Source organism: Saccopteryx bilineata, chromosome 4 (genome assembly GCF_036850765.1).
Source record: "Saccopteryx bilineata isolate mSacBil1 chromosome 4, mSacBil1_pri_phased_curated, whole genome shotgun sequence".
NCBI lineage: Eukaryota > Metazoa > Chordata > Mammalia > Chiroptera > Emballonuridae > Saccopteryx > Saccopteryx bilineata.
The window spans coordinates 57,915,435-57,938,337 of record NC_089493.1 but is presented as its reverse complement, the minus strand read 5'-3'; the positions used below and the strand labels follow the sequence as shown (position 1 = coordinate 57,938,337).

General features: G+C 35.7%; 1 protein-coding gene across 4 annotated transcripts in view; it reads right to left on the bottom strand.

The window, feature by feature from the left end:
- The window catches only part of VPS13C (vacuolar protein sorting 13 homolog C), a 223,006-nt gene that overhangs the window by 7,148 nt on the left and 192,955 nt on the right, over positions 1 to 22,903 (bottom strand). For 3 of the 4 annotated variants that reach the window (XM_066274748.1, XM_066274749.1, XM_066274750.1), the window contains 8 exons: positions 19,687 to 19,768; positions 18,211 to 18,324; positions 17,082 to 17,157; positions 15,677 to 15,840; positions 13,401 to 13,446; positions 10,846 to 10,969; positions 10,266 to 10,380; positions 5,049 to 5,137 (listed from right to left, as the gene is read on the bottom strand). In XM_066274748.1, coding sequence (XP_066130845.1) covers positions 5,049 to 5,137; positions 10,266 to 10,380; positions 10,846 to 10,969; positions 13,401 to 13,446; positions 15,677 to 15,840; positions 17,082 to 17,157; positions 18,211 to 18,324; positions 19,687 to 19,768 — 810 coding nt within the window. Of the gene's footprint in view, positions 1 to 5,048; positions 5,138 to 7,064; positions 9,515 to 10,265; positions 10,381 to 10,845; positions 10,970 to 13,400; positions 13,447 to 15,676; positions 15,841 to 17,081; positions 17,158 to 18,210; positions 18,325 to 19,686; positions 19,769 to 22,903 lie in introns of those variants that run through there. The other variant, XM_066274751.1, reaches the window with a different exon arrangement.

Below are 22,903 nucleotides of genomic sequence, written 5' to 3'. Positions count from 1 at the left end.
TTATGTCTCTGCTTGCCTCTTGTTTCCCTGTGTATCAGCTTCAGACTCTACGAGACTCAGCTGAAAGCTGAGAAAGCTCCTAACACTTCCCCTGTGATATCTTGGTTCCTACCTTGCTGGACCAAGAGTCTTCAGTCTCTTAACATCACTTGATCTTAGCGACTATCGCACTGTGATGCCATTGATAATTTGTCCCCTATAGATGGGGAGGAAACTTTCATCTCTGTGTCCCTATATTTGTTATACACCAATGGTGCAATGGCCCAAATGTTTATAACCACCCCCAAAATCATATGGTGAATCCTACCCCCCAATGTGATATGTGGAGGTAGGACCTTTGGGAGGTGATTATGTCACGCAGGTAAAGCCCTCATGAATGGGATTAGTGCCTTTATAAATGAGGCCCAGGAAATTCCCTTATGCCTTCTGCCATGAGAGCACGCAATGAGAATAGCCATCTGTGAATCAGGGAGTGAGCCCTTCACCAGACACACAGCCTACGAGCATCTTGATCTGGACTTTCAGCCTCCAGAACTGTGACAGATAATAACTTGTTGTTTAAGCCACCTGTCTACATTATTTTGGGAATAGCAGCCCAAACAGACTAAGACAGTTAAAAAAAAAAAGAAGCCCTGGCCGGTTGGCTCAGTAGTAGAGCATCGGCCTGGCGTGTAGAAGTCCCGGGTTCGATTTCCGGCCAGGGCACTCAGGAGAAGCGCCCATCTGCTTCTCCACCCCTCCCCCTCTCCTTCCTCTCTCACTCTTCCCCTCCCGCAGCGAGGCTCCATTGGAGCAAAGATGGCCCGGGCGCTGGGGATGGCTCCTTGGCCTCTGCCCCAGGCGCTAGAGTGGCTCTGGTCGCGACAGAGCGACGCCCCGGAGGGGCAGAGCATTGCCCCCTGGTGGGCAGAGCGTCGCCCCCTGGTGGGCGTGCTGGGTGGATCCCGGTCGGGCGCATGCGGGAGTCTGTCTATCTCTCCCTGTTTCCAGCTTCAGAAAAAAAAAAAAAAAAAAAAAAGAAGTCTGATCAGAGAACAGTTTCCTAATGAAGATTACTAAAATATTATGTAGGAGTTAGGACAAACTAGTAGAGCTACGGCCTATTAAATTTAGGTCCTAACAACTCATATGTTGTTTCTAATGACTGACAAGAAAGAAATACTGAGACCAAATTTTGGGTGAATTTCAATATGGAAAAATTAAAAGCCCTAAGTATCAAAAACCTCAATAAATAATCATTAAAATGTTAATAATACATTGGGTAAAAAGGGTTAATATTAATTTATATAATGTTCCTTATTCAGTAAGAAAAAGGCCAACATAATGAAAAATGAGTAAAAGATATGAACAAGCAATTCACTAGAAAATATCAATGAATGATGAATGTATTGAAATGTTCTGACTCAATAGCAAACAAATAAATGTTAATTAAAACAAATAAATTATTTTCTACTCACTGAATTAGCAAAAACACAATAGTTTAAATAGGCCCTGGTTGGTAGCTCATTTGGTTCATCTTCCTGATAAACCAAAGTTGCAAGTTCAATCCCTGGTCAGGGCACATACAAGAATCAACCAACCAGATCAATATTTTTCTCTAATTAACAAATAAAAAATTTAAAAATGTTTAAATAACATCTAGTCTTAGCAAAACATAGGAGAGAGGACACTCCTACATACTATTAGTTGTATGTAGAAAGACTGATACAGCCTTTCTGATAAAACAACTTGACAATAAATAGATAGGGCCTCAAAAAATCTTCACTTTTAAATCAACTATCCCACTGACAGGAATTTATCTGAAGGAAATAATTATAAAAAATAATACTTAGCTGTGAAGATGTGTTTAATAATAATACATTCTTGGGAAAAAGAAAACTGAATGTCTAATAGCATTTGAATGTTATAGTAAATCAATAAATACAGTATATATTTATTAAATATCACACTGTCAAAGTATATTTAATGGTTTGGGAAGACGGTCACAATATGTACTTTTAGGTGAACAACCTAGGTTAGTTAAATGTACATGGCACATTGTTTTACATAGTTTTTATAAAATACATATACTGCAAGAGTCTGATATACCAGATAGTATCTCTGGATGAAGGAATTGCTGGTAAAGGCTATTTTTAGTGGTTATCATAGAACATCATTCAATCCAAGGCATTTTTAAGAATGAAAGGGATAGCCACTAATAGTTACATTGGACAAAAAAAGTACAAACCAGCTCTGTCCAAGGCAAACCACAGCTTTGGTTGTTTTCATTTTCATAATTATTATCTATAGCAGGAGTGGACAAACAATAGCCTATATGAGCCAAATCCAGCCATAGCCTGTCTTAGCAAATACAATTTTACTGGAACACAGCCACCCCATTCATTTACATTTGTCACAGCTGCTTTCCCACTAACAAGGGTAGAGCTGAGTATAGATGGGAAGGACAAGATGATGGTTCTTAAGCCTACATTTTTAGTATCTGGCACTTAAAAAAAAAACTTTTTAAAATCCTGACCTATATTATCTACAATAAATGAGCACAATTTTATTTATTTAGATTCTAACATGCAGGTTTTATTTTTGCATTACATAAAATAAGTTTAGAAGTAAGCTATTCAGGGTTTATTTGGCCTTTCACAGATTTCAGAGGCCCAAGCTCCTTTCAAAGGAACACTTCACCATTCCTTGCGTCTGGCCACATTCTCAAAGTCCGAAAGGAATTTTGGAATTCTAGCCACCATATCCACCTTCCAAAAAGCAGGTAGAGGAGGCAAGGAGTCTAATACATCACTGTACCTCCTCAGCTAGAACGCAGTCAAAGACCACATGTAGCCGAAAGGAAGACTGGGAAATGTATTTTGGCGTAGTGAACTGGCAGTTAAACTGGAGTTTCCTTGATCTGAGAAATAAAAGTGGCATTTGGTAGGCAGTCAGCAGTTCTGCTGCACCTGCTTTCAGACCACGACTTCATCAGTGCCAGACCTCAGGTTGCAGACCCTGGTTTCAAATAAGCATAACTTAAGCAATAAAATTTAAGAGTTATTGTTTAAAATGCTGCTTTTGGAAGAAATGCTATTTTTATGTAATCATTAAAGATTGAACAGATCAGCATCATGATAATTATCTTAATGAAATAAATTCCAGTTAAGAGTCTACTACAAGGAGAACTGAGTCATTGTACTGGTCAGGAATATTATTTTTCTAATTACCTACTGAAAAGCTCTATTAGTGACTAGATTTTAAAATACCATGATTTTTCAATTCACTTGAAGAAAACCAAAATGTATAACGTATAAATGTATATAGTAATATTACCACAAGATGCCTAATCAAATAAGTATAAAGATTACCAAACAAAAAAACAAAGAAAATTAATAATTTCCATTGCCCAGTGTTGGTAAACAATTTTAAAGTGAATTACGACATTGTTATTGCAGCTAAGTACACCACACAATACAAATAAACACTGCTTTTGATCTATTGGATATAACACAAAATTATAGGTATAAAAATAAATTTATTACTTGTCAAGTCTGCAAAAACTACTTCCTAGATTGTTTTGTGAATATTTTCATTTCTTAATTAATGGGCAAATCAGATGACTGGCTAATTCTTTCAATAAAATGCTTAATAGATTTAAGTCTGAATACTATCTCTCCTTTCCAACCAAACATATTTAAATGCATTAGTAAGGAACCTAATACAGATTTTGCCTACTGTAAGTACTCTGCCTCAGTCGTACAAAAATACATAACTTAAAAATTATTTTTAAGACTTTGTATTTACTGATTATAGAAAGAAAAACATCAATTTTTTTTGTTCCACCCATCTATGCATTCACTGGTTGATCCCTATCTGTGCCTTGACCAGGGATCAAACCCACAACCTTGCTGTATCAGGACAACACTTTAACCAACTCAACTATGCGGTCAGGCCATAACTTGGAAAGTTTTGAAAATTATTCATCTATAATTGTCATTTTGGAGTAAGTGATGTAGGGAAAAATCTCAGGAAATACTCAAAGTTCTTTTATTTGGAAAAATCTACAACTCCCAAATTATTGAGAAAAATAACTGGAAAAAATACACAGAAATAATACCATCCTTTAAAAAAGGTATGTTAAGGCCCTGGCCGGTTGGCTCAGTGGTAGAGCGTCGGCCTGGCGTGCAGAAGTCGCGGGTTCGATTCCCGGCCAGGGCACACAGGAGAAGTGCCCATCTGCTTCTCCACCCCTCCCCCTCTCCTTCCTCTCTGTCTCTCTCTTCCCCTCCCGCAGCCGAGGCTCCATTGGAGCAAAGATGGCCTGGGCGCTGGGGATGGCTCCTTGGCCTCTGCCCCAGGCGCTAGAGTGGCTCTGGTCACAACAGAGCGATGCCCCGGACGGGCAGAGCATCGCCCCCTGGTGGGCAGAGCATCGCCTCCTGGTGGGCGTGCCGGGTGGATCCCGGTCGGGCGCATGCGGGAGTCTGTCTGACTGTCTCTCCGTTTCCAGCTTCAGAAAAATACAAAAAAAATTAAAAAATAAAAAAGGTATGTTAATCACCCCAAATAAAACCTAGTGAGAATAGTGATTCATGAATTCACCCTCCATAACTAGATTTATAATTCATACAACCATATCACTACTGCACTTCTAGAAGTCTATTCTAGACCCCATCTCTCAGCTGTTGTGCAACTTGGATAAACCCTAATCCATGCTGAGTCAGTGTCTGCACCTCCAAAATGAGAGGCTCGGAACAGATCATCTTAAAGGGCCCATTCACATTCACATTTTTGTGATTCTATGATAATGAACTTTTTTGTGTGTTTTTCATTCATTCATTTTAGTGAGAGAGGAAGGGTGAGCTGTTCCTATACATGCCCTGAGGACTGAACTGGCAAGCTCCATCCTTCAGGACAATGCTCTGAACAACTGCGCTAACCGACCAGAGCTATGATAATGAACATTTGGCAGATGGCGTCCAGTCCTCCAAATCAACATTTTAGTCCTCAGAATTCTTAAGATCTACATAATTTGCAATTGGGAAAACGTCACTTGAAGATGATACCTGTTTGTAATCATAAGGGTCGTCCTCTTGCATCCAGAAACAGCACAGTGGTATCTGTAAGTCTCTCCTTCCATCTTTTTGATATGATTCTGGGGGAAGAAAAATAAGACTCAAGATTTGAGTCATACATACATCCAAATAGTATTTCTAACACTGTATATTAGATGATTATAATAAAAATGCTAGTTAGGAAAAATGTTATTAGGAAAAAAGCACAATTTTACATATTCACATGTGAAGCTAGAAAGATATTATATGTTTATAAATTAACTTACACTGTTCCTTAAAAGACAAATATGTATTAAATGCTTACTAAGTGTTCTGGTAAATTAACATTTGATTCTGTGATAATTTAGAAATTTTAGAATATCTACCAGAAATAATCACACATTTTTATTTATGAGAATGTGAAACATATGCTAATATTAACACTTGGGGCATTAACATTACTGGGGTTCTCAACCTGAGGTCCATGGAAACACACTAGGAGGGCTATAAAATACCTAAAATAGAATATATATAAATAATTTTGAAAGTGTGGTTCTGTAACTTCTTTCAGAGAATGGTTCATATGTTTCATCAATATTTTTTAAATGTCTGATCCTTCTCAAAGGTTAAGAAACCATTGATTTTACATTAATGTAGACATACACATAATAAAACTGCAAGATAACTGATATTTAATGTTTTAAAGTATTTAGTCTTATAGATTAAATATGCATACAAAGAAATTTTAATTTCTAATACAAACAGAATTTCAAATAGCTCTTACTATTTATTGCTAAAGACAATTACAAACAAAAAAGAATTCAAGTATAAATAGTAGCACATGAAAATACATTTTACTGTTTCAACTATCTCAAAATTATTGAGACTTGAATTCAACACATTAAAAATCAACGTTATTTTTATAATGCTAATTAAATATTATTGATATTATCTGTAATGCATGATTAAAGATGAGATGATATATATGAAAACACAAAACATAACCAAATCTAATATATAAATAAGACCTTAACATTTCATAACCAAAAATACAATAGCACTATTATTAAAAGGATAACGTATTCAATAATAATCACAAGCAGAGAAAGCAGACTTATTATTTCAATGCTTAAATATACATTTTTTAAAGGCCCTTGGTTCCCAGTCATTCTTTGACAATTAGAAAAAGCCATGAACAAAGATGAATCCCCAAAGAACTGGTGTCTCATCTTCACAATGAGTCTCAGAGAAGTGGAGTTTAATAGTCACTTGTTTTACATCATGCCTATGTGAATTAGCTAAAATCTTTTAACATTTATGACCTAATTTCTTTAATAAAGAGAAAATGGGAAATAAGTATAATAATTTAGATTTATTTTCAGCATTAAAATTTAAATGTTAAAATATTTAGATATGATATTCATTGCACAGAAATATCAGCAACTTTACATCTTTTATACATTTTCACTAGTTATCAATCTATTGCTATCTTTAAACCATTGAAAACTTTTAAAGTATAATTTATCACCATCATACAATATAGAAACCTTGCTTCCAGCACTACTAAAATCCACTACACTCTGAGATTCAGATTAAGACATTAAGTCATCGATGGCAGCAGGACATAAGATTAGTTAATGAAATATTCACTCTTCTTTCCCAAAATGCAATTTGAGGAATTTACAACATTTAGCAAAAACATTCAATTTTTTCAAGTAAATTCTAAGAAAATAATACAAGATATGAGAAAGCAATGTCTATAATGATGTTTATAACAGCATTATTACTGTTATTAAAATAACAGAAACAACTTTAATGTCAGGAACTGGGAGGTTAAACACACAATACACAGTTACCTCAATAGATGGTTATGCAAGAATTAAAGAAGGAAGCATTTCTATGAACATGAAAAAATTAAAATGAAAAAGCAAGAAACACTATTTTAAATATTATATTATCATATGTATGTGAACCAAGATAAATATTAAATAAAAAATAAGGTAAATATATATATATACCTTATATACACATATATAAACATATGTATTTATACATATGTAAACAGTAATTATTCTAGGATAATAGAGGATAAGCAGAAGAATCTGTCCTATAAAAACAGAGTATATGGTTTAGTAACTTTCAAAGCTGAGCATTAAAGAATACAGAACAATACTCAGCAGAAAAAGAAAATGGAGAAAATCAAAAGATTCCCAAATAAATTATTTAGAATGTAGCCATATAACAACAAGGACTAGAGGGAAATAATTTTATACTCTACTGCTCTTTAATATTTACACATTATGATATACTTGTTCTCTTAAGGACAGAAGTCTTATTTCTTTTGTATAGCCAACACAGTCTAATCAATAAATACATCATTATAGCAAGATGGGCAAGGGATCAAACAGCCTCAATTTCTTAATTCTCCATGCCTACCCTTGTCACTCATTGGAAAAATTATCAAGTCCTCTAATTAATGTACAATAATCATTCTATTTCTTCCAGTAAATATAACACTTTGAAGTTTAAAAGGTTGTCTAACATCTAATAAATCAGGCAAGATAACTATATTTAGCCAAAATAATAAAAAGCTTCCTGAAGTTTTGTGCTTACTGATAAAAAGTTGTAAAAAGGGTTATCATAAAGAAAAGATTAATAACATAAAGAGAGTTAAACAAAAAGTAAACTTATTATAAAGAATTTTTTAAAAGTTATACAATTTCCCAAAGTCAAGTCTCAGTAAAATTGCAGTATATGCAGGGAAATTAAAAATCGTCACATTTACCTAAGAAGTAAGGGTAATTGTTAGGGATGACTTAAGACAGCAGCTTGAGTTACACAGTTATTAAGCCTGACTCTTATGGAAGCTGCATATGCCGTGTGATTCTCGCCAGCCCTCAATTATCCAGGCACAAGTAGTTTGTCAGTGACAGTTTTAGGCTGGTCTTTGGATGTCATTCTTTTTTCTTTAAAGTGCTTGTTTTAAATATAAAGCATTTAATTTATTCTTTTGATAACTATAGTTTAAGATATATATTTAATAATCCAACTGATCAACTATATGCTAACAGTTTCATTCTCTTCAAATGTACAACATGTTAAATCTAAGTTTGTACCTTGTTTTCAGTTTTAGGGGGAAGAATAAAAGTTGCTTAATAAGAGCTGTTAAATCAAATTACAATTTTCTGTCATTTCTAAAAAAAATCAAAACATAACTTATTCTGAAAATTAACTATGGGGGCATTAATTTCAAAATGATCATTTATATTCTTTCTGCTCTCATTAAGATAATGAAACCTGCCTGACCTGGATAGAGTGTCAGCCGGGGACGCTAAGGACCCAGGATGGAAACCTGAGGTCACTTGCTTGAGCACGTGCTCACCAGCTTGAGTGTGAGATTGCCAGCGTGAGCAGGAAATCATAGACATGATCCCCATGGTCGCTGGCGTGAGCAAGGTGTCTCTGCCTCAGTTGGAGCCCAACAGTCAAAAAATGTATGAGAAAGTAATCAATGAACTAAGGTGCCGCAACTATGAGTTGATGCTTCTCATCTCTCTCCCTTCCTGTCTGTCTGTCCCTGTCTGTCTCTCTCTCTCTCTAAAAAAAAAAAGTTAATGAATCCTAAGAACTTAAAAGCAAAAACGGTTGAATTTTAAAAATAAAGATGTCTATACATTCAAGTGTCACATAAGGAATTTGCCTAATTACATGTTCAACTTCTATTAATTAAAACTAATATAATTGGGAAGTGGTCATAACAACAAGGAGATTCAACTTTTGGAAAGTATAAACGCCAAAGGCTGAGGATATAAGTAACATAATTACAAAATGATTGCTATTTATCTAGCAAGAGTACCAAGAAATTAGAAAGAAAAATAAAATTAAGGGAACACATCCTCAAAATTCATGTACCAATTTTATTTGAGGTGTAAGGACAGACCCAGAACAACTGATACTTCAGTTATTAAAACATATGCCCCAGTTAATAATCCCATAACCTGATTAAATTTAGGATGATTTGTGAGACAAAGTTATGTAATTCCATCATCAGAACTCACAAATACGAGAACACAAAATATATAGATTGGACATAATTTCCCTTTTCTTTCCCCAACGTTACCTAAATACACATGAATATCATAAGATAAAATTTTCAAAATGATAAGTGTGTGTTCCTGAGCTCAATACAGTCTTTCACCCACTAAATAAAGAAGAGAGTTGATTTCCTGCATCACTTAATCTCTTCCTCTTACTTGAGGTACACTACTACCACGAACACCACCATTTTTATCTGCAGTCAAGCCACAACATCATACAGCTTAGACAGAGGTGAGTGTTGTGAAGAAAACTTCATTAAAATGAACTCTTGATCTAAATAAATCAAAGACAGTCAATTAATACCACAGTTTGTTCTGATTTTTAAGGATGAAATCAAGTAGTAGTATAGGAAACATTTACTCCTGTTTTTCCAGTTCTTGCTGTGTAGGCAGAAAAAGAAAGAAAATAAAGTTAGAAGCATGCAGAAAAAGAAAATGTAATCACATATAATAAAAACCATAGGCTAATAACAATGAAGAGTCATTTATTTTAAAGCCAAAGTAGAAAAATATTAATAAATTTTGGTGGAAAGCTAGTCATTGGAGTATATTTATACAGGTATATATTATTTAAATACTGTAAAGTTAAAACTAAAATAAAAGCCAAGAAAAAACTGTCAAATTTTTTAAGGTTGAAAATATTATAATTAAACATAATCTTTTTTTCTCTCCTCCAGTTTCTGTTTACCTGAATAAATCTAGATTTACAGAGTAGTCCAAATAAATTAATTTGGTTGGGAGAAAAGGAAGCAGTAAAATTCCAATAATTAGCTACAAAGCAGGAAACCAAAGTTAACAACGTTAACTAAATGAGCTACCACACAACAGTAATAAAACCTATGACTTCTTTTAACACATTATCCTTTCTGTACAAAAAATACTTTGCTCCTGTGCAAAAATGAATAAAAAAATAAAAATGACCAGTTATACCCATTTAACACAGTACAGTAAAATAAAACAAACAATCAAATCTACCCTACAAACCATGTTCCCTGTGTAATCCCTAAAGAAGCTCATGAATCAGGAACTTTAAGAACCACTCATGAATCAGGAACTTTAAAAACCACTCATGAAATTCTGATCCTAGAAATCTTTAAATTTTACTCATGACCATGAAGAACAGAATTTATACCTCAAATAAGTCATAGCCCTCAGATTCCTGTCTGTCATATGGACGAATGACACCATCTTCATGGATGAGGCGAGGGGGACGGAGTCTGGACACTTCCTCAGTTGATTCTGCAGCCCTGTATAAGGCATCAGAATAAATATAAGAAAATACGTGAGAATCTTTCAAAATAACACAAATAGATATGTTGATTAAACACTGTACTATGTTCTATTTTGTATCAATATCTGATCAAAACGATAATTTTAAATAACCTGCCCAAAATAATGAAAAAAGGATTAAAACCAAATCTGTCTGACTCCAAGCTCCCCCAACTGTTTTTCAAAGAAAATAAACACTAAAAAGTAAATAAATAGATATACAGGCAGAGACTATGCTGTCCACTCTTTGTGTCCAGCATATAGCTGGTATCCATAAACATTTGTTAAATAAAAGAGAAACTGAGCCATAGAAGTAATCTGCTCTTCCTCCTTCTGGGGCCACTCTGTCTTGTGAACCAAGCCTAGAGCAGGCAAAATAGTTCCCTATTTCCATATTCCTAGCACACAGACACATACCTTGCACATACTACATACTGAATTACCTCTGAATTCCTTGGAAGGTACTGCTGGCCATATCTATGATTCCTCCGGTCGGGGCAGCCACTGCACCCACGAGCCCCTTTCCAATTCCTTTGAAAAACCCAGCAGCTCCTTCCTTTATGGCACCTTCATAAAACCAAACACAATGAATGTATAATAAATATTAAAATAATTAAGTTTGAACACAACAGAAGCCTAAGCCAAATGCTGAACTATTTTACCCAGAAAGCTTCTAAAAATTGGTTTTCTAAAAAAGTTAAATTTAATGATAACATGATAAACAGTCGTTCTCCAAGTGTTATAAATGCAAATTACTAGGCCCCATCCTTAATGGGGACCTACTTACTGACTTGGAAATTCTGGGAGGAGAGCCAAGCAATCTGTGTTTTAATAAGCCCTCCAGATAATCCTGAGGCATCCACTAGTTGTATAACTACTGATTCAGGAAGTTAAGTCAGTACTTGTAACTAGAAGTTCTACGAACTGACCAAAAATATATTTATCTTTTTTATGCCAACCATCAGGACATTTCCCAAGCAGTGTACTATTTTTTTAAATGTAAGAACTTTACACTAAAACAGAATTCACATACCATACAATCTACCTATTAAAGTATACAAATTAAGTAGTTTTTAGTATATTCAGAATTGTGGAACCATCACCACAATCAATTTTACAAAATTTGTATCATCTCAAAAAGAAACCCTATGCGTGACCCTGACCAGGAAGCTCATGATGGCTGGAACATCGTCCCAATACAAGGTTGTAGGTTCGATCCCTGGTCAGGGCACACACAAAAATCAACCAATGAACACATATATAAGTGGAACAACAAATTGGTGGTTTCTCTCTCTCTCTTTCCCCCCTTCTCTACCTCTCTTAATCATTTACTCTCTAAAATCAATAAACTTTTTTATAAAGAAAAGAAATCTTATACCCATTAGCAATCATTCCCCATTTCCCCCTAGCCCTTCCCTACACCCAATCCTATATAATTTATCTCCTTCCTCCCACCAGGTAGACTTAGGTAGTCACTAATTTTTCTAACTCTATGGATCTGCCTATTGTGGACATTTCCTACAAATGGACTCATATTATGTGTTGTGTTTAATTAGCTTAGAGGTTCACCCATCTTCTATAGTACTTGTATTTGTATATTCCCCAATTTACAATGGTTTCTGACTTTACAATGGTACAAAAGCAATACCCATTCAGTAGAAACTGTACTTCAAATATTGAACTTTGATCTCTTCCTGGGCTAGCAATATGCAGTCTGGTACTGTCTCATGAGGCTAGGCAGCATCAGTTAAATCATAGTTCCCAGGCAGCCATGTGATCATGTGGGTAAACAACAAATACTTTATAGTGTAGTATTAAATGCATTTTTGACTTACATTTTTTTCTTTCATTTTTTAATTAAATTTACTTTGGTGATACTGGTTAACAAAATTATACAGGTTTCAGGTACACAATTATACAACACATCTTTGAACACCCAAGTAAAGTCTGGATGAGGGTATGGGGGTACAAAGAGTAACTTCTAATATTTTAAACTTGAATGGGTTTATCAGGACATAACCCGTCATAAGTTGAGGAGTATCTGTACTTGATTATTTTTATAGCTAGATAATGTCTCATTATATAAATATACCACATTTCATTTATCCATGCATTAGTTGATGAACATTTGGGTTCCTATTACATTCTGGCAATTATGAATAATGTTTCTATCACTATGTACAAGTTTTTGAGCAAACACATGTTTTTACTCTCTAGGGCCTCTAACTAGGAGTGGAATTGCTGGGTCATATATATATATATATATATATACACACACACACACACACATATATTTATATACACACACACACACGCACACTCACACACATATATATATATATATATATATTCATTCAATACTTCAAGTTCTTCCAGTATCATTTGTTGAAAAGGCTATTCTTTCTTTATGGAATTATGTTGGCTGCCTTCTCAAATATAAATTGACCACAAATGTAAGGATTTATTTCTAGAATTTCAATTCTATTCCACTGATCTACCTATACGTCTATCCATATACTAGTACCACACTGTCTTAATGTAATCTTATAGTAAATTTTTTAATTGGACAGTTCAAGTCCTCAACTTTGTTCTATTTTTTCAAGATTGTTTTGGCTATTTGAGATTCTATGAACTCCTGTATAAATTTTAGAAAATCAGCTTTTCAATTTCTACAAAGCCAATTGGGATTTTGATAGTGCATTAAATGAAGTAACATGCTTTTTAAAAACATGGTAAAAAGATAAGCCAACAGCTACTGAAGGCCCAAAAGAATCTAGTTTCTGAACCTGCAGAAAAAAGCATTCAAAGTCTGACTTACAGTCTACTACTTAACCACTCTACTTTCTGAGGAAAGTGCATTCATTAAACAACAATTTAGGACTATGAACATAAAATTAGCCAGAAATTCTCCTAATCAAATACCTAGGAGCAATAAAATTGACTACAGTTACCATGTACCAGCTCTTCAGACCTGTACAAAGAAAGATTCTCAACCTACCTTCCACAGGTTTTGTAATTATTCCAGTCACTCCACCAACAACTCCCTGAAAGAGAAGTTAATCATAGCATCAAACCTTAATGGAAGGTGCTTAATTTTACATTGACCACTAGAGGTCTCTAAAGACATGCTAGAAAAACTTTTTTTTTTTTTTCATTTTTCTGAAGCTGGAAACAGGGAGAGACAGTCAGACAGACTCCCGCATGCGCCCGACCGGGATCCACCCGGCACGCCCACCAGGGGCGGTGCTCTGCCCACCAGGGGGCGATGCTCTGCTCATCCTGGGCGTTGCCATATTGCGACCAGAGCCACTCTAGCGCCTGAGGCAGAGGCCACAGAGCCATGCCCAGCGCCCGGGCCATCTTTGCTCCAATGGAGCCTTGGCTGCGGGAGGGGAAGAGAGAGACAGAGAGGAAAGCGCGGCGGAGGGGTGGAGAAGCAAATGGGCGCTTCTCCTATGTGCCCTGGCCGGGAATCGAACCCGGGTCCTCCGCACGCTAGGCCGACGCTCTACCGCTGAGTAGAAAAACTTTTTAAAAAATGACTAATTTGATCATGTGAATGTGTACATAAAGCTGAACACTGATTTTTAAAATATATCACAGCAACTGTTAAATGAAAGCACCTTGTAAAAGTAAAATTTTATAATAAAAAAAAACACCGTAAAGCAGGTGGATTCTTTTTTGTTATTTCATACAGTATATTTTGTTTTATACTTTTTAAATTTTTATTTTTCAATTATAGTTTACATTCACTTTTGAATTAGTTTCAGGTGCTCAATCTTGGTTATAGTCCATATCAATAAAAGAAATGTGTTGAGCCAAATAATCTGTAGTATCTACTCATAAATAATTTTTTAATTTTTTTCCATTGAGAGAGAAAGGTAGAAGAAGGGAGGAGGGAGGGAGAAAGAGAAAGAGAAGCATCAACTTGTTCCTTTTAGTTGTTTCATTTGTGCACTCATTGACTGCTTCTTGATCGTCCTCTGGACAGGTATCAAACCTGCAACCTTGGCGTGCCAGACAACGCTTTATCCACTGGGCCAGCTGGCCATGACCACTATTTATAAAATTGTAAGTAAAGTTCTTTATAACTTAGTAAAAGTATGAAAAATTGATAATAAAGGGACCTCTGAAAGATAGCAAATAAACTGAGAAATAAGGCACTTTTGAAGAGACAACATACAACAACAAATCACTGTCTAACACAAGTAGTTACCACTTCCTGAAATTTCCAAACATAAAATAATGTAAGGCTGGTGACTGTGGCCACGCAGGTTCAAACTGGATTCGGGCAGACTGTAAAGGAACTGTGGAGCCAAAAAATAGTGGGCCATTCTGTTTATTAGAGTCTCGCAATGGCAGACGAGCAAGCAGGCAGGGAAAACCACTTCTCTCTCTCTAGGGCTGACAAGCACACAGGCCAAGAGGAAAAACCCTTCTCTGGCAAAAAACGGCCCCTCCCAATGGCGGCAGGCAATCCACAAACTATAATCTGCCGCCCTGAGGGCAAGCACCTGCAGCCTTACATAGACTATACACACGTGGTGCCGCCCTGTGCTCATGCATCAGTCAGGCAAAGTACAAGCGAGCAAGCCTAACACACTTGTTTGCCCAACAAACTAATATGTTTATACATTCTCAATAACTGTCAAATAATGGTAGTAACTAAAACTACCTGTATATTGTATAAACACAAAGAAAAAGAACCAAAAGATATTCACTCTATTGAAAAGATTAGATACTGTGAAGAGGTAAGGGGTGATCAAAGAGTACTTATAGATTTACCTATGATGATTTCATTACTTATTAAAAGAAAAAATAAGTCCATATTACCTATGATTAAACCATACTCATATATTATCTGTAAAATTTTTAAAGTACTAAAAAGCAATGATTGGCAGTTCCCAGTTTATAATACAACTTCTACACCTCCCTTTCATAGAATGGTCCATTGATGATGTCCTAAAGAAGTCCTCCACCACCTAGTCATCATCATTTACCACAGTTTTCTGCTTTATTTCCTTCCATACTAGTGCTAACCTTCATCATTATAGAATTTTCATTCCAACTCAAGTGCCAAACTAAGTCTACGATTTAGGGGATCGATCTAATAATAACAATGGGGAAGCAAACGGAAAACAGAGAAGCACACAATTTACTACTACTGCTACTCTAACAGACCTTGACTAACAAACAGTATTCCAAGGGTACGTATTCTATAGCGTATATAAAAGTTGAGGGCCTCTTGAAGATTCAGCAGTAGACTTGACTTACACGCAGAAAGCCCTTTCCTCCTCTGGCCAAACTGTCTCCAAAATCTTTAGGTTGTCGACCCATCTCTTCTCTTCTTTTTTGCTGATATTCTTTGTCCAATGTAATTGCTGCCAAACCTTTTCCAACAGAACCAGTGATTCGAGATACAACTCCTGCCGCACCACCTATCAAAAGGCCCAGAGAACTAAGTCACATTGTTTCTTTAAACAGTATCACAATTATAGTAACACACCATTGCTTTAAACTAACAGGTGCTTAAAATTCTGTCTCAAGATGCTCATCTTCTTTAGCTATTAGAGAAATGCAAATCAAAACTACAATGAGATACCACCTCACACCTGTTAGATTAGCTATTATTAACAAGACAGGTAATAGCAAATGATGGACAGGCTGTGGAAAAAAAGGAACCCTCATTCACTGTTGGTGGGACTGTAAAGTAGTGCAACCATTATGGAAGAAAGTATGGTGGTTCCTCAAAAAACTGAAAATAGAACTACCTTATGACCCAGCAATCCCTCTACTGGGTATATACCCCAAAAACTCAGAAACATTGATACGTAAAGACACATGTAGCCCCATGTTCATTGCAGCATTGTTCACAGTGGCCAAAACATGGAAACAACCAAAAAGCCCTTCAATAGAAGACTGGATAAAGAAGATGTGGCACATATACACTATGGAATACTACTCAGCCATAAGAAATGATGACATCGGATCATTTACAACAAAATGGTGGGATCTTGATAACATTATACGGAGTGAAATTAGTAAATCAGAAAAAACCAAGAACTACATGATTCCATACATTGGTGGGACATAAAAAACGAGACTAAGAGACATGGATAAGAGTGTGGTGGTTACCAGGGGTGGGGGGGAGGGGGGGCACGGGAGGGAAGGAGGAGAGGGGGAGGGGAAGGGGCACAAAGAAAACTAGATAAAAGGTGATGGAGGACAATCTGACTTTGGGTGATGGGTATGCAACATAAGTGAATGACAAGATAATCTGGACATGTTTTCTTTGAATATATGTACCCTGATTTATTGATGTCACCCCATTAACATTAATAAAAATTTATAAAAAAAATAATAATAAATGTAATAATTGAAAAAATAATAATAAAATAAAATTCTGTCTCACACACAAAAATGCAAAAATTTATTTTTCTCATTTCCCATTTATCAAGAAGAGGAATAGAAACTATTTAAAGTACAAGGATTCAAAACTACAAAGACATAAAAAACCCAGCAAGTCAATGTTATTTTCCATTTAAGAACAAGAGACTACAATCTTTTAAAAAGGATTATTAGAAAAGCGATATCTCTTAATAAAATATGTTTTTCATAAATAATGCATTTTATAATAAGTATAATAAAATTCACATATGCCTAAAAATGTGATACATACCTACTGTGTGTCCAAAGAGACTCCTCACCCCAATCACTAACCCCTCAGCAAATTCTTCAGGGCCTTGTACAGCACCCTGGCCAAAAAAATAAAAAATGTCATTTATAATCTAAACAATTTTAAAGCTTTTAATCTATTATTTCAGTTTCCATGAAGATACAGAGTCTGTGAAGAACCATAACATGGGACGACAGTTTTTTCCTTCAAACCCAAATATTGATGGAACACCTACTATTTTTGAAGACACTTTCAAACCATGTGATCTCAATATATACACTTTAAGATGACAAAAATAGGATAGGAATAAATCACTGGCCTCTGCTACTATCTGAAGTTGGCCTCTAAGCACTTAAGTTTCACCACAATGCTAAAGTAAGCCACACTGGTTACAAGACTAGGAGTCCATGCTCACATAGTTAGTACTGGCTCCCTTTTTCTCCCATCTGCTCGCTCTGCTTTGTCCTTTAAAACCCTCACTACTTTGGGCTCCTGGATCCTTTAAATGGAGAAGAACCAGTCAGAATAAAGTTTGAGTATGAAACAAACTCAGCTTTTAATGCCCCATTAGTTCCTTCCATAGCGCTGAAAGAACCTTGAAATGGTCTTAATCTATGAAGCACTCTTCCTGACAAGTACAATTAAATCCTGCACAATGTGGGCATGTTTTATTGCCCAGACACAAGAAGTGCTCAATTAATTCTAAAACAACTGTTTAATGTCATCTCAAAAAGTTTTAAATAAAAATATAAAATTGATATTTTAAAATTTTTATTAAATTAACTGAGATATAAGTTAATAAAATTATATAGGTTTCAAGTGTACAATTCTGTAATATGTCAACTGTGTATTGCATTACTGTGTGTTCACCACACAAAGTTCAGTTTCCTCCTGTCACCATATATTTGACCCCCTTTACTCTCTCCTCCCGCCTCTACTGTGTTTGCCCTCTGATAACCACAATATTATATATATGAGTTTTGGGGTTTTGTTTTGTTTGTTTGTTACTGTTTTATTTCTGTTATCTGAATATTATGCAGTTCCCAAATACAGTTAAAATACAATTTGTCATTAAAGAAACAAAACACCCATTTTTTTATAACTATACTTAAAATAAATAAGAGATTAATACCTGGAAGGGTTCATAGAACAAAGCTTCAACTCCTTCAGACAGACCTCTAAGTAATCCAAATGGGTTTCCAAGCACATCCAAGCCCAATACAAGGACATACATTTGTTTCAAGAACTAAAAAAAAAGAAACACAAATTTTAAGCTCTTCACAACTGTTGGAACAAACAACATTATGATGCACTAGGAAAAAGGGGAAGTACTGATTAAATTAGGTTGTTAAAGGAGAGCTACGTGATAACCACAACCATCTTCATTAACTGATCTTTCACAATGTACCAGACATTACGCTAGTATTTTACGTGGGCTTTTCAATTAGAAGAACTAGGCTTGAGGCACAGTCTACCATTTAGCAGTTGTATAACTTTGGACAAAGCACCGAGTCTCCAGAGACCTCAGTCTTCTCACCTGTAAAACGGGAGGTGTACTGACCATTAATGACTACACATATTAAATGAATATATAATTCAGAAATTGTTACTTAATTTTAATATTGTTATCATCACTATTACTAAGAAACTACACAGGGAATAATAATCAAAACAGGAAACAACTTATTTGAACACTTACTAACCATAATGTCTATGCACACTCTGGGAGAAAGGACTGTAAAGCAGAGGAAGGAAAGGGAATGTCATCGGGAGCACCATGGTGTAGCAAAGGTGTCCTCGTGCCCTGAAGCAACTACTATGGCTCTCTGCATATAAATGGAACCAGAGCAAGGGAGTTATCAGGAGGAACCTGGCTTAGACTTCCTCTTGCAATTCTACTAGACTATGCTTAGAAACTGTGGTCACTGAAGAAATAAAGTGTACTGACTCCTAATTTTTTTTTTTTTTTGTATTTTTCTGAAACTGGAAACAGGGAGGCAGTCAGACAGACTGCTGCATGTGCCCAACCGGGATCCACCCAGCACGCCCACCAGGGGGCGATGCTCTGCCCATCCGGGGCGTTGCTCTGTCGTGACCAGAGCCACTCTAGCGCCTGAGGCAGAGGCCAAGGAGCCATCCCCAGCACCCGGGCCATCTTTTGCTCCAATGGAGCCTCGGCTGCGGGAGAGGAAGAGAAAAACAGAGAGGAAGGAGAGGGGGAGGGGTGGAGAAGCAGATGGGCGCCTCTCCTGTGTGCCCTGGCCAGGAATCGAACCCGGGACTTCCGCATGCCAGGCTGACGCTCTACCACTGAGCCAACCGGCCAGGGCAAGTGTACTGACTCCTAAATCACTATTCTTTCCCAAAGGGAGCATATAAATAACTGCAAGGGAAAAGAGCACTGGAAGAAAAAATTTTAAAGGTATATAAAGGGAGAAAGAACTAAAAGAAATAGATATTATTCATTTAAGAAAACTACTAAGTACTGAGACTGCAAATTGAGGTAAGTTAGGTAAACATTACCACACACAGCACAATCACATCCAAATGTTTTGTGTTGATATTTTATGAAGTGTATTCTTTTTGAGTTATTATAATAGGAAATTACCTGTTCACTGTAATGTCTAACAACACTCCACATGAGCTGATCTCTCTTGTAAAACTGATATCGAATTTCATAATAAGCAAGTCTGGGAGAAGAAAGAAAGATTTAAAGGTATTAAGATTATATTCTGAAAAAAAGAGAATTAAAATTTCAATAACTTAATCATTGCTAATTCTTTCACAATTAGATCTGTACATCTGTCACATATAATTTATGTTTGAGATCTTAATATTAAAGTAACAAAATTTTTTAAACAGTACATTTTCAAACAAGTCTTTCACTAATACATAAAGAGTATAAAGGTTTAAAATGTTACTCACAGCCTGACCAGGCAGTGGTGCAGTGGATAGAGTGAAGGACTGGGATGTGGAAGGACCCAGGTTCAAGACCCAGAGGTCGCCAGCTTAAGCGCAGGCTCATCTGGCTTGAGCAAAAAGCTCACCAGCTTGGACCTAAGGTCTCTAGCTCAAGCAAGGGGTCACTCGGTCTGCTGAAGGCCCACGGTCAAAGCACATATGAGAAAGCAATCAATGAACAACTAAGATGTCGCAAAGAAAAACTGATAATTGATGCTTCTCATCTCTCTCCATTCCTGTCTGTCTGTCCTTATCTATCCCTCTCTCTGACTCTCCCTGCCCCTGTAAAAAAATAAAATAAAAATAAAAATAAAATGTCACCCATAATCCCACGACACAGATTTTTAAGTATTTTCTTCTCGTGATTATCACTTTGAATCCTTTCTTTTCTTTTCTGTTCAATTTTAAAATGCTTAAATTTCGTATGTGCTTTTATACAACACTAAATAAAAATTTCTCTTTGTTATTCAAAAGTCTAACATAACCTTTTAGTGGAAGGTGTCAAACAATTCTTCCATTGTCAAACATTTCCAAATTTTGGCATAATAATTAATGCTGCCATGTATACCTTGACTATACCTCTTTGGGTTAAATTTATATATTTTTTTGGTAGAATTCCCCCAAAAGAACTACTGAGTAAAAAACTAAAAATGTTTACGATTCTTGATATATATCCCTTTCAACTTATACACATAGATTTTTTCTTTAGAGTACCCATCTCTCAGACTCACCTCCTTCTAGTACAAGGATTATTCATATTTTGAAATCTTTGCTTTACATTTTAATATATTCTTTGCTAAATAATAAAATGGAACATATCAAATCTCCATCAGCCACTGTATCTTTCCTTTTTTGAATTAACTCTTATTGTCCTCTGGCAACATGGCATTGGAATCTTTAGCTTTCTTTCATCAATGTTAAGTATTAAGATTTTACTCCTTTTAGTCATTATATTTTCCAAATTCTTTGGATTTTTACATTGTTTTCATTGATTTTGTTATACAGTTTTAATTGCTTTTAAAGTTAGACTTCCTTTATTGAGATTTGATAGCAATTAACTTCTATTTTTCTCTTAGTCTTTTCAACTTGAATTTTATATTTAATTCCTTGAGTCCTATGAAATTTGATAGTGTACAAGTGAGGTGGAAATGATATAAATTATGTTTTTTTCTACAAGGTAACTAAGTTGTTCTAGTAATTATGAATATTCAATTCAATAAACAATCATTGATTATATATGTCTCTGGCACACATTAAATACTATAATATTAGATGCAGCAAGGAGTTATTACTGTATTTCCCCATGTATAAGATGCTACCAGGTATAAGACTTACCTTAATTTTGGGGCCCAAAATTTGAGAAAAAAAAATTACATAAAGTTATTGAACTCAAGTTTTATTTATCATAAAATTAATACAACTTCGCATCTGTGCAAAAAAGTGGGAAATGCAAGTAAAAAGTCTACAACCGCTGTATAAGAGGCACCCAGTTTTTAGATCCCTATTTTTCGAAAAAGGGTGCATTTTATACATGGGAAAAATGGTATCTATACTTTGCCCCATGATTATATGAAATCTCATCCTGTAACTACATATTTCTAAATATAATTGGTTTAAAACTTGGTCAATAAATACTACTAAATAATTCAATTTCTATTCTATATTAATGTACTATCAAGATATTCATAACTAAGAAAACAAAAGATTCTTTATCTCATCTTTATGAGTAAAATAAGAATACCAGAAGAGAAACATTAAAAAGGAACCAATCTTTCTGGGGGTCGGATATCTGTGAAGCAGTTCTCCAACACTGTGGTTCAGATGAATCAATTGTTTTCTATCATCCTTCTCCCCTGTCCAGCTTTGGTATCTGTACATGATTGGGAATACAAGGGAGTGGATGGTCTCAGCCTTGGTCTCTAATGACACATCTTGGTTCTTGCTGAGCTTTCCTTTCTTCCATTGCTGCCCTTCCTAGTCTCAGCCTTCTCTTGATTTCTTGGCTAGTCTCCATTGGAATTGATGACTGAGTGTATCAGCCAGTATTTTGTCAGGGCTCTGATACATCGTTTATTATAAAGGAATTAAATAAATAAAGACCCAACTTTTTAAAAAGATTAGTCATGCTGTTCCCAAGCCTCCATTACAAGCGATAGCTGAGGGTTAGTTGTCAGTGATAGGCTGTACATTGTATATGCTTTTTAAATAGAGAAATAATAACCTAGCCATTATTACAGGTGAGGTTTTAGTCCCTCTGTGTTACAGGAGTTTGTCCTCTAGATGTTTGAGAGGGAAGTCAAATAAGATAGGAGAATATCTTTTCAAGAGGTAGAATGCTACTTCCTTATAAAATTGACAATCAAGAAATAGTTGTTTGTATACTTAACTTGCCAAAGTTTTAAAATACCTTCACTCCTTGCCCTAAACCCACTGCTCCCCACCATGATTAGAAAGGGCTCAGCATCAAGCCATGGTGCCAGGGCCCAGGTCACTTTGTTTTAGGTCTAGGGTTTCTATGCCTGCATGTGACAAGGGTACTGGTGGCACTTGTGTCCCCAGATGCAGTGTGTGTGTGTGTGTGTGTGTGTGTGTGTGTGTGTGTGTGTAGGCGGGAGCTGTGTCCAGACTTATGATGGCCTGTTTTCTGTCAGATCTACAAGCACCATTATGGGCTGAAATCCAAGTTAAACCTAGTCAGAATGAAGTTGGATTTTTAAAAATTTCCTCGTGTTGTTATTTCAGTTCCCTGAGTTGTGTGTCATATGTTGGGGAAATGTCACCCTGATTGTTTCTCTTTGGCAGGTTTTAGTAAATACCAATTTATTAGATTAAATTTTTAATCTTCTCTCTGTTCAAAAAATACC